The 21,042-nt window shown below is 48.9% G+C and overlaps 1 protein-coding gene across 7 annotated transcripts in view; it reads right to left on the reverse strand.

Moving 5' to 3' along the window:
- Window positions 1–4,600: 4,600 nt before the first annotated feature.
- Window positions 4,601–21,042, reverse strand: part of TSC22D3 (TSC22 domain family member 3) — a 63,026-nt gene continuing 46,584 nt past the window's right edge. For 5 of the 7 annotated variants that reach the window (XM_063634494.1, XM_063634493.1, XM_055268279.2 and 2 more), the window contains exons 3-4: window positions 7,282–7,333; window positions 4,601–6,133 (exon numbers count right to left, since the gene is read on the reverse strand). In XM_063634494.1, coding sequence (XP_063490564.1) covers window positions 5,903–6,133; window positions 7,282–7,333 — 283 coding nt within the window. In that variant the 3' untranslated portion in view covers window positions 4,601–5,902. Of the gene's footprint in view, window positions 6,134–7,281; window positions 7,334–7,697; window positions 7,925–8,072; window positions 8,449–21,042 lie in introns of those variants that run through there. The other 2 variants (XM_055268281.2, XM_055268282.2) reach the window with 2 other exon arrangements.

The following is a 21,042-nucleotide window of genomic DNA, read 5'->3' on the forward strand; positions in this document are numbered from 1 at the left end:
AAACTTTCCCATACGCCAGCACTGCTAGGGATTTGTTAGAGTTATCTGTTCCCCAGTCCTACTCGGCTCTTTGGTGTAGGGGTGGGGCATGGAATCTACATTTTAAACTTCCCAACAAACCTGATGTGGGTGGACTGCAGACTGCACTTGGAGAAATAAATACTGCCTCTCAGTGTCTTTCGGCTTTGTCCCTTCCTCTTCCTTCTACTACCCCATCCCTGCCCCAGCTGGCCCTCATCACCTCACACCTGGATTACAGCAACAGCTGGCCCATCACTAGCCTTTCCCTATTCCAGCCTCTCCAGCTGCCAGGACCCATCTTCTACAAATATCTTTTGCATCACATCACTTCCCTGCTCAGAAGCCTACCATGGCTCCCTGAGACCTCTTAGATTCTGTCTAAAGTCACCTGGCTGGGAGCCAGCCAAGTGAGCCTCCCACCCTGCCGCTTACCTTCTTCTCTGTTCACTGACACCCCTCCCGTGCTCATTAGTCATTTATTTTCCTTATGTTAGTCTCTCTGCTAGTTTGCGGTGGTCTTTCTTCTACCTCCCCCTTCCCACCATGAGCCCTGGAACACTTCTGGTTACGTTGGAGAAATTATGAAAACTGTTCAGATTCTCTATCCTGCTTCTCAGTGCATTAATCTTGCCTCCCCCCAATGTGGGCTTTGCCATTCACCAGCTGTATGACTTTGGGCAAGTTGCTTAACCTCTCTGTGCCGTAGTGTTTTCATGTTCTCATGTGTAGAATGGTGATCTCAATAGGGCATACCTCATATGTCTGTGGACAGGATTAAGAGTCAACAGATGTAAAAAGTCTTATGACGGTTTCTAGCGTAAAGTAAGTGCCATGTAAGTGTTAGCTATTATTAGTAATTAGTATGATCATCTCCTCTTTCAGCCAGCTCATCTCTGGAAACCATGTCTGCTTGGAATACCTAACTGATCGAGTTCTCTGTTAAACCTTGCCTGATCTTGTGGAGGTGGTTAAGTATTAAGTGTTTAGGTTTCAACAAGCTCCTGTACATGAGATAACCTGAGGAACTGGGCTGTCTACAAAGCTGTAATTATGTCCATTAATTTCTAACCAACTAGGAGGAGAGGTGCTGAGAGTTGAAAGCAAGATTTTCCAGAATAAATAGGATTGATGATGTGGATGATGTGAGGGCAACTTTGCAATACTTTTTTTTTTTTTTTTTTTAAGACGGAGTTTCGCTCTTGTTGCCCAGGTTGGAGCGCAATGGCGTGATCTTGACTCACTGCAACCTCCGCCTCCTGGGTTCAAGCAATTCTCCTGCCTCAGCCTCCTGAGTAGCTGGGATTACAGGCATGCGCCACCACGCTCAGCTAATTTTGTATTTTTAGTAGAGACGGCGTTTCGCCATGTTGGCCAGGCTGGTCTCGAACTCCCGACCTCAGGTGATCTGCCCGCCTTGGCCTTCCAAAGTGCTGGGATTGCAGGTGTGAGCCACCGCACCCAGCCAACTTCACAATACCTTAAGGGACAGTGGATCATGCACCTTTTTTCCTATGGTCTTTCTGGAGTCCTTCTGCTGATACTCCAGGTCCCAGAGGCCCTGCCCCTGGCTTCCTTGTCTGAGCCCTCCTGGAACACCCTCCTCTGTGGCCATCCCCAGCTTGAGAGCCTCACACTTTGTGTCCCAAGCAGTCCTTGTCTGGAAATAACCCATCACCCACATTTCTGTTCTAGTCTACTTTTTCTTTAAATTGACAGACACAACTAAAATTGTATGCATTTGTGATGTTTTGAAATATATACGCGTTGTGGAATGGCTCAATCTAGCTAATTAATATATGCATTGTTGTTTTAGCTTCCAAATCCATGTCTTTGATTTTGTAGTGAATATAATTAATTCCTTTAAGGCCCACTGAATTCACAGTCAGTGTTTGTAATCATGTGTCCCGCCGCACCCCCCTCCCGCCCCGCCCACCCGCGTCTCTCTCTCTCTCAATGAATACCAAAAGTTCAAGTACTATAGAGTTGGGGGGAGGTTTGAGAATATTTTCGACATAAAAAAAGGGCCCTTATTGTCACTAAGGTTAGGAACCACTGCCCCGTGGGACATGTGGGAGCCATGGGAGTAGCACTAAGTTCTCTGGCTCTCAGTTTTCTCGTCTGTCAAATGGAGGTAAATCATAACTGCCTCTTTTTCTAAGGGCAGGAAACAGAATGTTCTGTACTCAGAAGCGGGGCCAGGGAGCAGTGCTCTTGTGACCCTTGCTGCTATGCTGGGAAGCCTCCATGAGGATGAGATGAGAGAATAGATGGGAGAGCACATGCAGAGGTGGCAAATGCAGGAAGGGGATGCGTACTGCTTCAAGCCTCATTATTATTTTCCTCCTTCTGGGTCCAGCCGGACTAGCTGAGCCCAGAAGCCCGAAACCCATGGAAGTCTTTCCAAGAGCAACGTGTTCTTTTGCCTTTCTCCACCCTTAGTTGCTTTTCTGTGGAGAAACAACAACAGAAAGCTGCTCCTGTATGTGACTAAGAAACATCTACAAACTTCCTCTTATCTAGCCTAGTAACTGCTGTGGCCTCAGAAGTTGCAGTGTTTGTCTCTGTTTAGTCAGCGTTGCCTAGGAAACAAAGTTGTTCTCTCTTTACCACTATGTGACTGTGGGGCCAGTTTTTTCCCGTTTCTTGTAGAGAAAGGCTTGATGGCCAGAGAGGTTTGGGGGTTGTTGGGCTATTTTCTAGGTTTCCTTTTTTTCATCTGCTTTTTCTCGTTCAGCTGCAAGTCTGGCGTGGGAAGTCTACAGAAGATGAACCAAATAGCCACAAAGTCTCTGAGTTAATTTTGAAAGCGGGGCGGGGGGGCGGATTTGGGAGTAAGTGGGGATTGGGAGAGCTGGTCAGGATGAGGAATGGCTGCCAGGGGGCTTTGAATGCACTCGTTCGAAGTTTGTATCTGTACCAGCAGCTGTGGAATCTGCATGCCATGAACCAGTTGGCAGGTATAGACAATGAACCTGGCATTATGAATAGCAAGGTTGGGAGCAGGTGGGGAAATTGGGATTTGAGAGGCCAGCAAGCAGGAGTTTGCAATGTTCTGAAGGGTTTTGGTGATTAGAAAAGAACAGGTCAGCTGGGTGCAGTGGCTCATGCCTATAATCCCTGCACTCTGGAGGGCCAAGGCAGGCAGGTTGCTTGAGTCCAGGAGCTCAAGACCACCCTGCTCAACATGGCGAAACCTCCATCTCTACTAAAAATACAAAAATATATATATATTCAGGAGTGGTGGTGCACACCTGTAGCCCCAGCTACTCAGGAGGCTGAGGTGAGGATCATCTGAGCCCACGGAGTTGAGACTGCAGTGAGCTTTGATGGCCCCACTGCATTCCAGCCTGGGCAACAAGAGTGAGACCCTGTCTCAAAAAAAAAAAAAAAAAAAAAAAAAAAAACCCAAAATGTCAATGTATATGACCTTTACAGAGGAAGAAGCATATCATTTTGATTACATTTAGGCAGTGGTTGATGTAAGGGGCGAGGGGCAAGACATCTTGGTCACCTTGAGGTTTGCGGCTCAGGGAAATCAAGGAGTTCTCTTTCCCCAATTTCAAGTGGGAAAAGGATAGGTATATATACTACCAGAAGCTGAGATGGAATGGAGTCACTTGAAGAGAGGTGACAGTTTTCCTTGGGAACATAGTGGGCTTAGAACACAGCTCAGCGTCCAGAGGAAGTTCAGGTTAGGGCGTGGTAAAGGAGACACTAAGCACTCATCAACAACCAATCAGAGAAATGCTAGGACTCTGGATGCTGGGGACGTGGAGCTGGGAAAGGGTGATGGGTGATAATGAACCCCAAAGAGAGGTGGAGGAAGGAATCTGGAGCCAGGAGCCTTAGACTTGGCCCTACCCACGTGGTTGCTGGGTTTGGTGAGAGAACTTTTAGCAGTGTCCCTGAGAACTTTCAGCAGGGACTGAGGACATCTTTCCTTGGCTGGAAGTAGAGGGAAGAGCAAAGGAAAGGGGGGTGGTTTTGCTACCTCATACATTCTCCCTCCTTCTCTTACTAGAGCCTTCTTAGCTCCTTTGCCAAGTCAAGTGTCACATGTGGACTAGTATTAAGGAGAATGCATTAAGTGACCCCAGTGATGTTTTCAGGAGAGAGAAGAGTCCCACACCTGTTGATTTGGTTCCGCTCTTCTCGCTCCCTCCTATGTATATACCCTGCCTGTTTCTTTTGGGCCTTCCTGGGGGTATCTTTCCTCCCAAATCACCCCCTCAAGCTACAGTTGTGTGTTATGAGTCACCTTGCCACTCACTCCGAAGCTCTCATATGAAAGCGGAGGAGAGAGAGGAAGGATCTGGGCTTGAGTCCTAATTCCCAGAATAGCCATGTGACTTTGGGCAAGTCACTTAAACTCACTGAGTCTCAGTTTCTTTATCCAGACAGTGAGGGCAAAGAGCATGTCCTTCATATGAGTATTGTGCAGATGACACGAGATCATGGCTGCAGCATAGGCCTGGCACTGACAGGGTGCTCAAGGGATATTCAGGGGATCAGCAAAACAGCCTCTACTGGGTGAGGGGCCTCTCCCACCCAGTCCATTTATACTCAGTCAGACACCAAGTTTATTTTTAGAAAAACAGAGCAAAGTTTATTGAAATTTCAAGCTACATTTGAAAAATCAAAATCCAAATCCTGGAACCATACATCAGGATAAGGTGTCAAAAAGTGGAAAGTGTTCACTCTCACAAAACCCGCTACAGACAAGCTTTCTGGGCACACCTCCCAGGCTCCGTTGGATCAAAGCCATTCCCTTGTTCATCCTTCATCCACAGTAGGACACCATCCTTCTGTTCACTTGAAAGTTTTCCACAATAATTACAAAACAAAACAAAACAAAAAACGTTTTCAAATGACACTGTGAAGCCCAAACTGATCTTCTCTCAACCCCATTCTATGTAGTCAGCACCAGTGAATGGTGGGTTTGGCATTCAAAACAGGACTTCACGTTTCGGTGGACAGCTGGGGAAAGGGTTGCAGCAGCAAGGCATCTGTGGCCGCGTTCAGAGGCTGGCCCCCCTCCTTGCCTTTACTCTCGAGTCTTACTTAACCTAAAGGACAAACTGGGTCAACTTGGTAAATGAACACGTCAAAGACTTAGCCATAAGAGGTAAGGGACCAGTCAATACTCCCAAGGCTGGTTAGGCCCTTCAACATGTAGGTGGATGTGTATATGTATACATCGCTACACTAAGATACAGATCTAGCCCTATGGGTATATATACGCATTTATGGCTATATAGAAAAACTATGCCAATACTAACCAAACAGGACTTTGTAAGCGGTCATCCCAAAGCTGTAATCCCACACTGGGCTGTGCACAAAGCCATGCATTATACCATATTAACCAACAGAAGGCTGACTTGGCTCAATCTCTCCCACCTGTGTCCCCTGCCTTCACAAAACAGGGGAGAAGAGAGAGGTTGCCTCTGCTTAAAACACAAGTGGCTTCTTCATAGGAACAGTCGTTGTCAGGTGAAGCTGTTGAAGATGTCCATGGAGATGAGAAACAGACCCCTTAAACTTTCTGGAGCAAACTGGTGTCACACCTCAAACTACCCTTCTCCTTTGCCAGTTGCAGCTAAGTTGCCCAGGCCCTGGGAGCCCCCAGGGCGCAGTAGCATTAGAGGCTCACTGGCTTGGTGTTACTAGGCCCCATGCAACTCAGCCTCCAGAGACCTGCTCTTGTCAGGGGTCTGTCACTGGAGTGGACCCAGGTGGCCATGTCCTTAGGACATCTCTTGGCACCAGCTATGCTAGGTGTAAAGTTCTCCTCGTGAGATGACGCTTGGGGAGCCAAAAACAAACTGGAAAAAACTAGGTAAAACAAGTTTAGTGGCTCTGCCCACCCTGAGGACAGAGCCACTTACACCGCAGAACCACCAGGGGCCTCGGGCACTTGTGGGGATTCGGGAGCTGGCTCTTCAGAACTCAGACAGGACTGGAACTTCTCCAGCTGCTCTGGGCTCGCCAGGGTCTTCAACAGGGTGTTCTCACGCTCTAGCTGGGAGTTCTTTTCCACCAGCTCTCGGATCTGCTCCTTCAGGATCTCCACCTCCTCTCTCACAGCATACATCAGATGATTCTTCACCAGATCCTGCCAATGAGGGAATCATAACAAAGCCATTCCTTAGCCATCGTGGCCCCTCTGCAGCACCTTTGCTCTGTCACTGGTGTGCCTGTGCTGTCCTTAATGCCAGGGCCCTCCAGCCTTCCTTCAGTGAACTGGTGTGGCAAGTCCAATTCCTCGTTCACCTTTCTCTGAAGCACTTAAACCCTCATTCAGGAGAGCTACATGATTTGGCTCACGCTGGAGTTGACAGCCCAGATTTGAACTAGATAGGTTCTCCCCTGCAAGTTTCTAATGACTTTCAAAGCTGGCTGCTGAGGGGCCTTTGGGGTGACACTTCTGCTGTTTGCCAGTAGTTTGCTATGTCCCCCTTTTTACATAAGCCCCTGCTGCTGCTGATCCAGATCTGGGGGAAGGGGAGACCTGCAATGCATCCCATACTGTTTGTCTGCTGTACAAATCTTAACCAAGAGAATAAAATTGGCTATTTTGGAGTCTCCTCCCCTCCATATGACCCAGCACATTGAATTGCAGCTGCCCTGCAGCCGGCCAGTTAGCACACAGGACATTGGCCTTGGGGAAAGGTACAGAACTGCCGCATCCTCTCTGAATTTGATGATTGCACTGGGGGCAGGGAAGGTGTCCTTAAGCTCCAGGGCACAATTAAGTGGCTCCCAACAGCTGAAGCCCTAACCCTCTGCAGCCATTGTGGCTGCTCCTTGGAGTATGACCTCTACCTGGTAAGGAGAGGGACGGGGTGGGGTGCTTCGCTTCCTGTTTCCACCCAACTCCTGACCCCAGTCCAGGCTCTGCAGAGGCACTGCAGTGCTGTTGCATCCAATGAGCTCTGCCCCTTGCCAGCTGCACGATGCACACAAATGCAAGAGTCTGAGCTCCCTGCCCAACAACAGGCCCAGGAGAGAGTCAGAGCCTGTGGCAAAGACCTGAGATGGAGGAGGGAGGAAGAAAGGAGGGAGCCCAGGAAGGGAAGACTGGAAATGCCCTAAAAGGTGCCACTCTAATCAGACTCCACCTCCAATGGGGATAGGAGGCAGGCTGTCGGCTTCCTCAGGGTTTTGGCTAAGGGCTTTTTCACCCATTCCCTCAATCCTGCCCAGAGTTACATAAGCAGCAGCTAAGTCAGGGGATGAGAATGACGCAGTGATGCCACTCACCATGGCCTGTTCGATCTTGTTGTCTATGGCCACCACGCTGGCTCCGGAGGCACTGCCAAGACAAAAAGCAAAGCGACCCATTACCCACTTGGTTCTACTCTTGAGTACATGGCAGTTGTGGCCAAAGTCCTCCATCTGCCTCAGCTCTTCCTCTCTCTCTCTTTCTCGCCTCCCTGGCCCAGAGTTCCGCACAGTTTGTCCCCAGATCCTTCCTTGGCCCCTGCAGGAAGCTGCATCTCCTCATCCAGGCCCGCTCAGCGCTGCTGCCGCCGCCCCGAGTTCCAACCGATCGGAGCTGCGTGCGAGTCCTGGGGCGCGCAGGCCACCGTGGCCTGCTCGGGCAATATGCAAACAATGAGGTTGTGCGACCCGGGGAGTCCCCCACTGCCGGCCTACAAGGTCCTAGGCAAACCTACCCGGCTCTGAAGCTAGCTAGGAGTTCCTTCTCGGCTGGTAAGCTTCCGGCCTTCTCCCAAGCGGCGCACGGCGATCGGCCAGCCCCCTGCCCAGCCCTGTCTGGCCCTGCCCGCCGCCCCTCTGCCTCCGGCTGCCTCTTCGGCTGCAGCAGCTGGTTTTCACGGCGCAGCGGCCGCAGGGACGCTTCGACGACGGATCCCAGAGCGGCGGTGACCCCCCACTTCCTGCGTCCCCTCCCCCCCGCCCCTTCCCAGGATGCTGCACCGCGGGGAACGGGGACCGGCGGCACACAGCTCGCTCAGAGATCCGGCTCCTAGCCCAGCTCTGGCCGGCGCCCCGGCTCGGTAGGCGCCGGAGCTCGGGTCAGCGGTTACCTGTTGTCCAGCTTAACGGAAACCACATCCCCTCCAAGCAGAGAAGAGAAGAAGGAGATGGAGAAATTGTGCAGCTGGTAGACCGCCACCTCCATGGGGGTCTGATACATTTCGGTGTTCATGGCTCGGGCTGCTGGGAAGCTCTGGCGGGATTTCGTGCGGGGCTGGGCGGCTGGGCGGCTGCTGGCAGGCTGCGCTGGGCTGGGCTCTGCGCTGGAGTCCGGCCCTGAGTCTAGGAGCTGGGTGAAGGCTGCAGAACGAACTCAAAGCCAAGCAGGCGCTCCAGCTGTAGTTGAAGGGAAGTGACTCGAGGGGTGTCACCTCGTATGTCACAAACTCCACGGCCGCCAGTCCAACCCAGACTCGGAGATATTTTGGCTCCTGCTTCTTTATATAGGAGGAGCCGGCTGCGTCACATGGCGTCAGGGGCCATGCAAATGAGTCCTGTACCGGGCTTTGTGGCCCAGTTAAACCACATCCCCTCCCTGAACCTTAGGCTGGGACTGTAAACAGTTCAGCGCTTTCTTGTACCAACTGGCATCTCCAAAGAAGGCTCTGGAGATTGACAAAAACCAAACCGGAGCTGATTTGTAGAGAAATAAGAAATACAAATGCCCTAACAAGAGGCAGAGGGCATTCAGTAGAGAACAGCGCTAGTTTGAAAAGCTCTTCTTCAGGTGGCAGCCAGCATGCCCCCATGGCTTTGCATGATCTCCTATGTCATCCTCCCTGGACACCCGCCCTCACCATCGCGGCCTCACCTTCTTCCCAGTCACTGCCTTCTCAGTCTCTCCCCTGCACACGTACTTTGTCACCTGCATATTCACTCTCTCATCAACCCAGCTGTCCCCTCACCAGCCAGCTGGCCTGCCGACCTGCCCTGAATCCCAGCACTCATCCACTTGCCCCTTCCTCTGAATGATCAGGTGTGGGCGTACTTGTCTGTGGACTGGCACATGTACAGATCTGTGACATGCATGTAATGCATGCACAGGTCCACGCTAATCTACAGATGCATATGTATGGAGGAGAGGGTGTCCGGGAGCTGAGGTGAGTGGGTGAACATGTATGGGAGAGCAGCTAGGTGGGTGACAGAGGAGGTGAGGAGGAGACAGGGTATTGGAGTGAGCACTGGAGTGACCACAAGATGCCAGCCCTTTTCTCTTTAGTCTCCACATTCTACTCTTTGAAGAAAATACATTCAACATTATCCAGGATCCCGTGTCTCTATTTTTTAAAAACACAACTTTGTTACTTTTCTTTAAAACAGCGAATGACAATAATACTTCAAACCAAAGGTATAAATTTATATAAACGATCCCAGGAAAACACCTGCCCTGTGATGGGCCCAGCCATGCACAGAATTAGAGGATACTTCAGGAAAAACAGACTCCAAACCATAAACAAGATGAGGTGATTGTTCCATAATAAAAGTTACATGTTTCCATTAAAATATATTTTCTTTATATTCAGCCTCAAGCTGAAGGGAAAAAAAAAGGCACCAGAGACTTGAGGTCCTTTTCTTCTGCTCCTTCCTAAGTGAGGCCACCTGGTGGACAAAAGCAGAATTGCCACCAGAAGGAGCAAGAGGGGCAGGGACAGGTGATGCAACCGGGAATATTATTTACACCAACTCAGGACCAAAGGAGAACATTGGGTTCCACCACATATACAATAGTTTGGATGAAGTTAAGGCCAGTACCCATGAATCAGTGCTCCACAGGCTGTGGTCCAAAGAAAGATCCTAATGCAATCATGCTATTGGAAAAGTACTGGGGCCTCTTATCAGCAAAGAAGGTAATTATTATTTGCTTCAGGACATTTATCTTAACCAGGTGCCTGGCACTAACACCCTGGCCAAGGCCCCAGCCAAATGCAGTCTGAAGGCCTTGATTTCCTCCCGGCTTCCAGGGCAGTTATGCCACTGAACAGCCAACATTTTTGGCTATGGTGTGGTGCTCTATTGGTGGATTCCAGTGGTGATAATATGTGTACAAGAGCCATTATATTGCAAAGCACTGACCAACAGAACTAAGTAAACCTGCTGCACTAGCCCGGGATGGTGTTTTTCTTCATCTCACTTTAGGTGGGAGACAATAATGATCTCAGGACATTCTGTTAACTTTAAGACACAACCTCTCTGAACACGGCGTTTGCACTAAGACATGTGTAGTAGACAGAACAAAGTGCAGACTATACTTATGGGTCATCAAGAACATTCACTAAAAAAAAGCCCTCTTAAATCAGGAGCTTAACTGGTATCAGAATTCCCTGATATATTAATATTAATTTGCCCTCCGCACCACATAGAGTTTTCTTGGTCCAGAAAGTCTCCGAGCTGACCTTTCATTGGCTTGTTAATTTTTCCTCAACTATTGCTTTCCCCTCCCCCCAAGATTCCAAGGAAGATGAGAAGAAAAGGGGACACAGAAATAAGCTGGGCTGGCAGGGGAAAAACACCACCAGGAAAACAGGGCACAGGACAGAAGTAAAAACAGCTCCTTCAACAGGGACTCCCTTATGTGGAGACAGAGGCAGAGAAATCCAGGTGGCATGGGAAGGGAAGGCAAAAGGGTTAAGCTTCCCAGCAAAGCTGCATTTGAATTGATCATTAATTTGTCTACGGCCATACCACCCTGAACACACCTGATCTCGTCTGAGTTGTTCATTAGTTATACTTCAATTATAAAAGCAAACTGAGTCTGAGACTCACTGACAATAATAGTTACTATTAATAGAGCATCAGCTATGGGCAGACACTGTGCTGGCTGCACCACCAACCCCAAGGTGTAGGCACTGTCACTATATTTTACAGATGAAGAAACCAAGGGTCAGAGAGGCTACCTTGCCCAAGGCGGCAAAGGTAATAAATTACAGAGCTAGAACTGCAGCCCAGGGTCTTCCTGACCCAGAGATCAAATTTATTCCTACTGCACTGATCAGTGGGGCAGGGAATAGGTTTGTTGAATGGGTAGAGGCTTGAATGAGTGAGTTGAGGAAGTTGGTAGGGGGTTTGGAGGTGCCAGAGAGTGGTAAGGAGGAAGAAAGGGTGAGAAGCAGCAGCCCTACTATTAGAGAGGTTTAGAGACTGCCTTTGAGTTCTGCGAGCCTTGGCTTTTCTGACACGTGAGGCAGAGGAGAGCTCCAATGGGTGACTGGAACAATATCCAACTGTCCAAATGAGCTTTATGAGACGGCCATGCTCACCCACATCATTCCAAAAGGCAGCCAAGCAATCCTCAAAGAAAGCTATCTGTTTGGGAAATAGGAGACATTAATCTAACAGGGTGGCTTCCTGAATGGAACATGTAGGAGAGTGTACAGTATTCCAAATCAAGTATGGAGTCTTGGCTGCACAATCACAATCCAGTCAAACTTTGAGTTCCTGGAGCCCCACTCACTGGCACCCTTAATTAACTCCTTTTTCCCCCATTCCAGCTGTGCTCAGCTTTTAGGAAAATGAGGTCAATAAGAAAACAAGTTCATAGCAAAGATTTAGTTAAAAAAAAAAAAAAAAGACTTGGAAAGGAGGTCCCAGGTACAGCCCAGACTGAGACAAGCTCTCATCCTCTCTACATCTCTGGTTCTGCTGAGTGAGATGTGATCACCCTGAGACCTTATGATCCTCCATTAGGAAAGAATGAATGGATTCCAGGGTCCACTGGCTCCCTAAGGGAAGAATATGGACTTAAATGTCTCTGTAGAAAGATTTTCTGGCCGGGTGCAGCAGCTCACACTTGTAATCTCAGCACTTTGGGAGGCTGAGGTGGGCAGATCACCTGAGGTCAGGAGTTCGAGACCAGCCTGGCCAACATGGTGAAACCCTGTTTCTATTAAAAATACAAAAAATTAGCCAGGCATGGTGGCGCACGCCTGTAATCCCAGCTACTCGGGAGGCTGAGGCAGAAGAATCGCTTGAACACGCGAGGCGGAGGTTGCAGTGAGCCGAGATCGTGGCACTGCACTCCAGCTTGGGTGACAAGAGTGAAACTCTGTCTAAAGAAAAAAAAAGAAAAGAAAAGAAAAAAGATTTTCCAACAACAAGGGCAGGGGAGATAAGGGTGGGTAGGAAGGGTGGGCGTGGGGGAAGGAGGAGGAACCCAAAGAGTTTTCTGCTTAACCCTCAGCACACCAGAAAATTTCTCCACCCAGAATAGCTATGCCAAACCTTGCAGTGAGTGGAAGTTTGTGCTGTACCTATCCATGATCTGATCCAATATTGAGACTCTCTGGGTCCTTGTGTCCCGTGGAAGTGGGCCCCAAATAGGAAACAGTGGCCTAGGCATTCAATGGCCCAGCTACCCCAACATTCATAAATGTTGCCAAATTCTCTTTCTGACGTCCCATAACTCACAATACAGGCTGGACCCAGAGCCAACACGGCAACAGCGCCTCACTGAGGAGCCAGGCCCTTTGCTGGCTCTCAGTTGTAGTCTTAAAGGGACATAGTAACAAAACAGACATGGCTGACCCTACCTTTCTCAGGGGTGACCTTCTAGACGGAGGGTGGCATAATGAGGACAGGGCCAATTCCCTTCATTTCAGGAGGCTTTGGAAACCAGCATATTCCCTTTGAGCTGAAAGAAGTGCTCAGCATTTCCCATTCATCTTTTCCCCTTCAAAAGCCAGACTGGACTCTCTAGGACAAGAGCCCTTCCTACGTCAGGTTCCCATGGGACAGTAGAACAGAGACTGGGCAAAGTCTGGGCGGCATAACCCTGGGCAGGATCTCAGAGCCCTGATGGCAGTTAGACAGCAGATTCAGGGTGGGTGCGGTAGGTTGGGGGTGGTGATGAGGGGGAACATCTCACTTCCCTTTTTGTCACACTTGAAGCACTGTGTACCACACAGCCAGAAGGAAACTATTTATAGGCAAGTCTTCCTTATTTTCTACAGGGAATGTTCCACCCAAAGATTCGGCAATGTTGCCAGCAAAACACAGGGTCCTGTGTCAGGAGAAGCGGAAAAAGACATGATGCGAGAGGTGCGGGAGAAGCCACAAAGCAAACACTGGGTTAGGAGCTGGAAAAGGAAATACAAAAAGGATATTGAGCGCTAGAGCGTTAACACAGTGTTAATGGGATGGTTGAAAAACATCCCACCCCACTTACTCCTCCACTGCGGGCCCCTTCCATCTGAAGCACTGTCTAGTTCTAATTACTTACTTGTCCCTTTTTCTGAAGAGGCTGGGGGAATAAGGAGGCTGAAATGCCATGGTTTAATTTGTCCTTGCTTCTCACTTACCTTCTCTCTTCCCTTCTGGTTCCGCTCCAGTGTGGGAGACTATAGACAGGAAGGCCACTGCCACTTACATAGTTACTTTGGTTTCATGGAAAATCCCCAGAGTCCAGAAGGAGAGAAGCAAGAAGGAAAGACAGAGAAAGAGAAAGTGCCTTGTTCTCTGTGGATCATGTGAACTGCCCTGCATGGCCAGGGCCCAGAGCTCCGAATTTCAGGGGCAGGAAAATGGGGAGGAGGATGCAGATGCAGATGCAGATGCAGAAGGCGATGATGAGTGGGAGGGAGCCCAAGGAGAATCTTGGTGGAGAGATGGACACTCTTGGAAAAGCAGCTCTAGCAATTGATTTGGGGCAAACTCTGGCACCGAATGATGGCAGGAGCAATGAATTGCCCCTTTCAGCTTCCTCCCGTCCAAGGTCCCATGTGAGCATCACAAACAATCTCTGAGTGACACTAGGGATGACGGGCGCAACCAAACCTTGTTTTAACAAGGCATTCTACCCCTCCTGCCCTCACTCAGAGAAGTAAAAAACTGCTCTCGTCAAATCACCTTCATCACCCTAACTTTGGTGGCTCACCATGCTGGGGGTGGTTTGTTCTGCCATGTCAGCAGGACTGGAAGTATTGGCGACTTATCCAGGAATGCAGTTTAGCTCAGTGGATCTTAAATTTCATGAACCTTGTGTCAATATTTATGCTTGTCTCCCTTCCCCTTATGCCTTGCAGCTGGGAAAATTTACCTCCATAATTTTTCCAAGCCCTCCTCTTATTTTCCACCCTCCCCATTGTCCATCTACAAGTAGGAAATAGATATCCCTGAAAAAGGCGGTTGGTAAAACTAACCTTAGTAAATGGAGTCACTGTCCTCCTTTCCCCTGCCCATGCTAGTTGCCATTATCATTTAATTCAATTCAAATCAGTTCAATTCAAAGTTGAATGCTTATTCAAAGCACAAGGCACATTTCAAGGAAATTTAAAAAAGTAAATTGGCAGTACAAATCCAAAATTGTGCTTCCTTCCAGAATATTCTAGGTCTGTGACCAATTCAGAAGTCTCCCTACTGGTTAGACCTTAGTGAAATGTTTGCTTCAGGAAAAAGCCTCGGGCTGGGGGGTGCTTGGGTTGGGGGGTGGCCTGGGGTTGGGAAGGACCATGCCACTACCATCTGGGGCATCATTTCATGGGGCAGAATGAGGCGTGCTTTTCTTCTCCCCACCCTGCCCCTCAACTGGTGCCCACCTAGACAGGATAATGCAGCAGCATGAAACTTGGGGTTTCTGTGGGATCTACCACTCCTTTAACATTGTGGCTGACAGTGCCAGGAAAGGTCTCTCACCCTGATTCCCTTCCTTAACTGCAGGGCTTTGTAAAGCAAGGGAACAAGGCACAGGTATTTGCTTTCTGAGTTGCCAGTCCCTTTCTTCCAAGAAGGGGGTCTTCGTTTAGCCTGGGCTCACCTCTCCCTGCCAACTTCTTGATCTTCGTCCTTTAGCCAGCTCCTCTCAGCCTTACACTTGTCCCACCTCTTTCAGAGGCAGGTGCTAAGGTTCCTTGCCGTCTCCTACAGACCGGCAAGCATCCTCAGGTAGACAAACAGGCTCCCTCGTCACAGCTCACCCTCTGGAAATCCCAGTGTCCTGCAGCCTTCCTAGGGGCTGAGAAAGAAAGCAGCAAGACTATGGCCACTCTCCACATTTATGTGTCTGCACCAGCCCTCCACCAGCCTATCCAGGCCAGCGGGACACTGGCAAGGCCTCTCTCCATCCACTCTGCTCTGTGGAACAGTTCCAAGAGCCGAAATTCCAAGCCATTTTCTCTGGCAGTTGCCAGGGTTACTTTGAGTAGCATGTGAAGGACTTGGGGGCTATTGGCAATGCTTGGAAGACAGCAACCAGGAGGATCTTGTTGGGGATGGGGGTGCAGCAGACGAGGGGCTTGTGAAGAGGGCAGGAGCACCTGCCTCCATTGTGGGCCTCACTATAGAATGGGTGATCTTTGAAGTGGCACAGGTTCTCTAGGGAACAAAAGGATGGTTAATAATGCTGGGCTCTTTAGTTCCTTGGCTGTGATGGGTAAGCACTGTGAGCCTCCTAGGGCCCTCGCTTACCTCATAGCAGAGCTATTCACCATGAGCTCATTTGAGGTAGCTCCTTGATTCTCAGTTGTGGGACTCTATCACATGTGAAGAGGGGCTCTGCAGATTGCAAAGGGCCTCTGGCTCTCCAGCCATCACCACCCGCTGCCTCCCACCTTCCAGGATGAATAGAAGGCAACCTAGCTGGGGTGGGGGCAGTGGCAGGAGGAGGCAGGGGGCACACTATTGCCAGAACAGAAAGAAAAGGAGAAACAGGGCCAGCTTCTGCCTGGGGAGGGCCCCCTAACCATGGGAACAGCACCAGGGATCTCAAAGGAGTGTTGGAAGGGCTTAAGGAAGGTCTCCTGGGCTGGTTTGAGAATCACTGACAAGGAGCAACTTCTCAGGAAGAAAGAGCAGCGTGGAAGCACATGCATTTGTGCAAACACCCTCTCCAGCCTTTCACACAGTCTAATAATTCACAGATAGCCAGGCAGAGAGGGGCATCCGCCCCCCTTCCCCGATGTTGTCACCTTCCCCGTGACCCCAAAGGGGCAGTAAGGCCACAAGATATAGCAAGATAGCAAGGCAGGACACTCTAGCCCATGCCAGAATGTCAAAAGTCATGGCCTCTGCGCTCTCTGACATCCAGAGCTAGCTGTGTGCTGTGCAAGGGTGACAGGTGACAGGGTCTTAGGGGAAGCTTGAGGTGGTATTCAGGTGGACACGGGGGAACCACTTTGAAGCCTCATACTGCATACTGGGAACAGGAAGTCCTGGCACTGCCAGAAGCACAGTTTTCAAAGATACCAATCATGCATTATAATGGGCTCTTTTAAATGAAGAAGAAATAAAAACAAGTACCATTTGTGCACAATCAATCATATGGACACCTAAGAAATGATTCCCACAGGCTCCTCTTGAGGACAGTTCTAACTAGAGCCAGTCCTGGCATAGAGGCCCTCTGTGACCTGAGAAGTGTGATCTGAAGGGCGGTGAGAAAAAAAAAATCCCTCTCAGTCAGAGCTGTTTTCCAGACTGCTACTGTGGTCCTTACAAATGCCACCATGAGAATCATGCCTTTGGGTTCCAATGATCTCTCCTGGAGTTCTTCATTTATACTTTGGGGAATGAGAACAGCTTCTTTTCCAATGCAAAAAGCCCTGGGAAGGTGCCACATTCGACACTATCAGTTCAAATACTTCAGTATGAACTAAATTATAGCATTACTTTCAACAGAGTAGTCAGTAGCCAATCAGCGTCAGCAGACAATTGGACACACAGCAGGTAAACCTTGATGGTGGGCTGCAGTGGGCCTAAGGGAGATTGTGGAAAATGCAGGCGTCCTGGGCTGCAGCCCTAGCATGTCTAGTGCAATAGGCGTGGGGCGGGAGAAGGGTATTTCTCAGGTATTTTGGATGCAGCTCTTTTGACACCAGTCCATAGAACTGCTTTTAGGAACTGCTGGCCTAAAGGTAAGAACCAAGAAAGGGTCTATCTGAAGAGTCCCTATGGTACCAGGGGCACTGAGACCCATTTCGTGTGACATATTCGGATGAGGCTTGGCATATTATAGGCCTGCTGTCTGTCCTGCCCTTTCTTTCTCTCTCACTCCTGAAAGTTTGACCAAAATGTGAGTGAGATCTACTATTAGAGAGATGATCCTGAACATGCTCTGATTTATATTCAAATCTTTGGCAATTTTTGCCTCTCTGTTAAGAGGAACAGATGCCTTTTAAGATACTTCACAGCGGTCAGTGGAAACTCTCAGCCTGGCAGTTCAGGGACATGCGGCGGGGGAGGGGTGGGCATCGTTGTGGGAAAGAGAGAACCCAGCATAGAGAAGGGGAAGGGGCTGGTTTTTCTCTAACAGCGCAGTTTGGTCAATGAACCGGCCCAACCTCCCTTCTACAGGAACCAGCTCTTCTCCAGCCCTGTGGCTGTCACTGCCCGGTCAAACCTGGGTCAATTCTCAGGTGAGCTGAAGGGGTGTTGACTCATTCCCCCCTCAAGAACCTGCTGGGGCTGACTATAAAGACTTGCCAGGATCTCTGCAAACATGCCCGTCCCCACCCTGATCCAAGCCTGGAACTCACCCCTGCCTACCATCCTCACCCCATCCCATTGCTTGTGAGCCCCTCCCTGGCAACAAGGCCATCTCCCCTGCTCACTGACTCCCCTCTCCAAGGGGGAGCAGGAGGGGAATTTACTGTTGTCTGTAGTATGCATCCGGCCTGTCTTTTGGCCTTATTTTATTTTATTTTATTTTTATGTTTAATTTACATTGTTTGCTAGGTTTGGGGCTTAAATAAACAAAAGCTATGCTTCTCCCCAAGGCCTAGACTTCCTGGTTGCCTGCCAGCAACAGAGTGACCCTTTTAACCTCTTCTCTTGCTCCTTGAGACATTCAGTGTTGGGGGTGGGGTTGAAAGGAAAATATATTTAGGGTCAAAAACCTGGAAATTCTTAGTGCCAGCCTAAAATACCATCCCCGGCCCTTGCCGGCAATATGAATGTTAAGCACTGAAGCCACCTTGCCAAGGACAGGCTTCTTTTAAAGCCCACAGCAAGATTTTAAAAATAAAGCACAAAAATGGAAAATTCTAAGAAGTATTGGCATTGATTTCTTTTCTTTCTTTCGTCTTCTTTTATTAATCTACTCTACAGATGTCTTTGTACCACCAAGCAAAGACAGAAGTGCCCGGGTCTCTGTGGGTGGGGCCTCTGTGGCACGAGCAACCTTAAAGACCTATAGACACCAGAGCATGGTGGGCCTGACCAAGAAGGCTTCTCGCCAAAGCTCATACACCTTAAAAAATAAAAGGAACACTAGCCCCTATGTCCTAGGGATAGAGCTCTAACAGCAAACTAACGAATCCTGGTCAACAGTTCTGACATCCTGTTATTTGCTAAAACTAATAATACCATGGAGTTTGTTGACAGAGTTGCAGAAGAGCTAAAGTAAATATGGAAACCGAGGAACAGCCAAGTATAGACAGTTACTAGCTCAGCAGTTGAGAGGACGAGAGTTTCACAGATACTCCTTGGACATCTTGGGGCACCGGGGACTCAGCACGATTGGGAGATAACCCAGAAGGCATCTGTCATGTCACTGGGTGATTTATCTCCAACAATAGGCTGCTGCAATGATGGGTTTGGCCTACAGAGCTGGTACTGAGCTCTCAGACAGACAGTAATGAGATGAAAAATTGAGAGGGACTCCCTTGATGCATTTGTGAAGGGAGTTATGCCCCAAGAAACATCACTTTAGCTCCCATTTTAAACGAACGTGTCCAAGTGGGAAGAAAATATGTCAGAAGGCCAGAGTTCTTTTTCCACCTTGGCCACTAGCCAGCTGGGGACTTCATGGAAGACCTCTAAACTCTCTATGCTGCTAGATCCGCATCCCTGAAATGGGAGTAATGCCACACAAGGTATGTATGTTTTATGGATACCCTAATGTCTGGAAACATAAATATATCATTTTATTTTATTTTTTACAAATCAAAGATGTCTTTGATGACTTTATAAATATTTACCTATGGACTTTATGGACACCCTGTAGGTAGCATAGCTGAGCTCTTTGGAGAACGAAAAAAAGGGCTGTGTGAATGTGATAAACTCTATGATAAATAAAAACTCTGGTTCCCAAACACCGCTGGCAAAATGGCTCCCCAACTGAACAGCCCTTTTCACACTGTTTCAAATTCGTCTTTCTAGCCTTCTGTCCAATTTCAATGTTTGTTCTCATGGTTTCACATATACTGCTATGGGGAGGGGGTAGTCCGAGAAGTTGTTGTTAAAATGGAGTCTATATTGAAATTATTCTCCTGAAGGTCCTAGCAATGTTTCCCTGCATGTAGAACTTCTAACTTGCACAACGTTTTGACCCGAAGAACCACTTTGATAGTACAAACAATCAGTAATCAGTAAGACCTCTATTCTTTCTAGCATGACTGAAGGCACGGTCAGAAAGGATTACGACTGAAAATGGGCCGTGCAAGGTCTCAAGTGAACACCAATTGGCTTTCTAGACTAGAATATAAACCTTGTGAGGGCACGGGTTTATCTTATTTGCTACTGTACACCTAAGGCTTGGACCGGTGCCTGGCACACAGTACAAATGCAGTAAATACATGCTTAGTAAGAAAAAAAATAAAAAGGTTGTCTATGTGTTAGGACTTTGCTAATGGCCTCGTGGAGAACTATAGGCACATTCATGAATTAGTCTTCTGTTAACACTTTAATTTGGGGACAATCATTGTCTGAGAGAAACTGTGCAGTTACAAACACAAAAGACCTGTGAAAATCAAACATACTTGGGAAACCCAAACATAGTTTAATTGAGTAAGTGGCCGCTAATGACCTGGAAGCACGGCTCAACCACTTAAATAAAAGGGATAATTCACCCATGTGTGTGCTCCTGGTTCTCCACTAATGCTACGACTTTGGTCAGTTTCCATCTTTAGCTAAAGGGGCTGGGTCAGTTGGGAATAGGTCACCCACAGTGAGCAGTAGAGGGTGATAAAGCCCAGGAGCAGGGTGGCCAAGTCTCAGCTGGCACCAATATCAAAGAGGGATTTAGGGCTAGCAGGCCTGACGCTCTGAGTGAGTGGCAGCCATATAGCTGGAATGATGGGAGTGGGGGGAGGACAAAAACCATCTGGACTAAAAATACCCACTAAGATAAAGGAAATTCTCACCATTAATGTCACCCTTGGGTTTGAAGTCTTGAGGTGCCCTGTTAAAATGGAAAATCTTTCTCAGAAGGGGAATTGTTTAGTTTTTCTCAGGGAAGGGATGTGATGACCTGCCTCAGCTTGGTCAGAATAGTGGGAGGCGCTTCTGGGAGAAGTAACCCAGGCTGGCTAAGTATAGACTGGTGGGGTGCTGCCTAGAGTGGGGCATCACAATGGGTCCTGGTTATCTGGTGGCCTTGGGATTTTAGGGGACAGGCAAATGTGGCCAAATATTGAAGACTCGCTGGCGAGAAACCAAACTGCCTCTGAGTGGGCAGCTTTAACAGGAGTAGAGTTTAGGGCAAAGGAGATTGTTTTCTCCTTCTGTTCTTGGTAAATGAAAGCAAGCTGTTATGAAGATGTCGTGAGGAGCAGCAAGGCTGCCTTGGGCATATTGGGGATGTTAATCTTCAGCACTCCCTGCCTGGGAGACCCCGTTTGCTTGCTCATCAAAACATCCTCCCTGGGTGCATCCTCCTCCAGCTCTGCTGCCTCATTTATACGGTGGCATAGCTGAGAAATTAACCCCCAGAAGAGTCTGTGGCTGCTGGGGGTTGATGGATTCTCCTTCCCTGGGGTAATTTCTTTTTACCAAGAGCCTGTTGCGAACCCAAAGGAATGAGTCTAGTGGGAGAAATTCCAGGCAGAAGGGCAGGATGCTGGAGGAGCCTTCTTTCACCATTTTCTGCTACTTTCTGCTGGCAGTGGCCTTCTCTGCCTGTGAACCAGGCAGCCCTGGCAGCAGACACAATACTGACACTAGAGCTGGCGAGGGAAGCCCTTGCCCCTCATCACCACTCCTTCTTGCCCTTGTAAAATTCTGGAAAAACCTCAGCCCTGGAGCTCCCTCTAGTTTGACCAGGTGATAGCCAACTGCCTGACACCAGGCAGAGCTGGGCCGATAGAGGGAGGCAGG

The sequence above is a fragment of the Symphalangus syndactylus genome, chromosome X (assembly GCF_028878055.3).
Source record: "Symphalangus syndactylus isolate Jambi chromosome X, NHGRI_mSymSyn1-v2.1_pri, whole genome shotgun sequence".
NCBI classification, from domain to species: Eukaryota; Metazoa; Chordata; class Mammalia; order Primates; family Hylobatidae; genus Symphalangus; species Symphalangus syndactylus.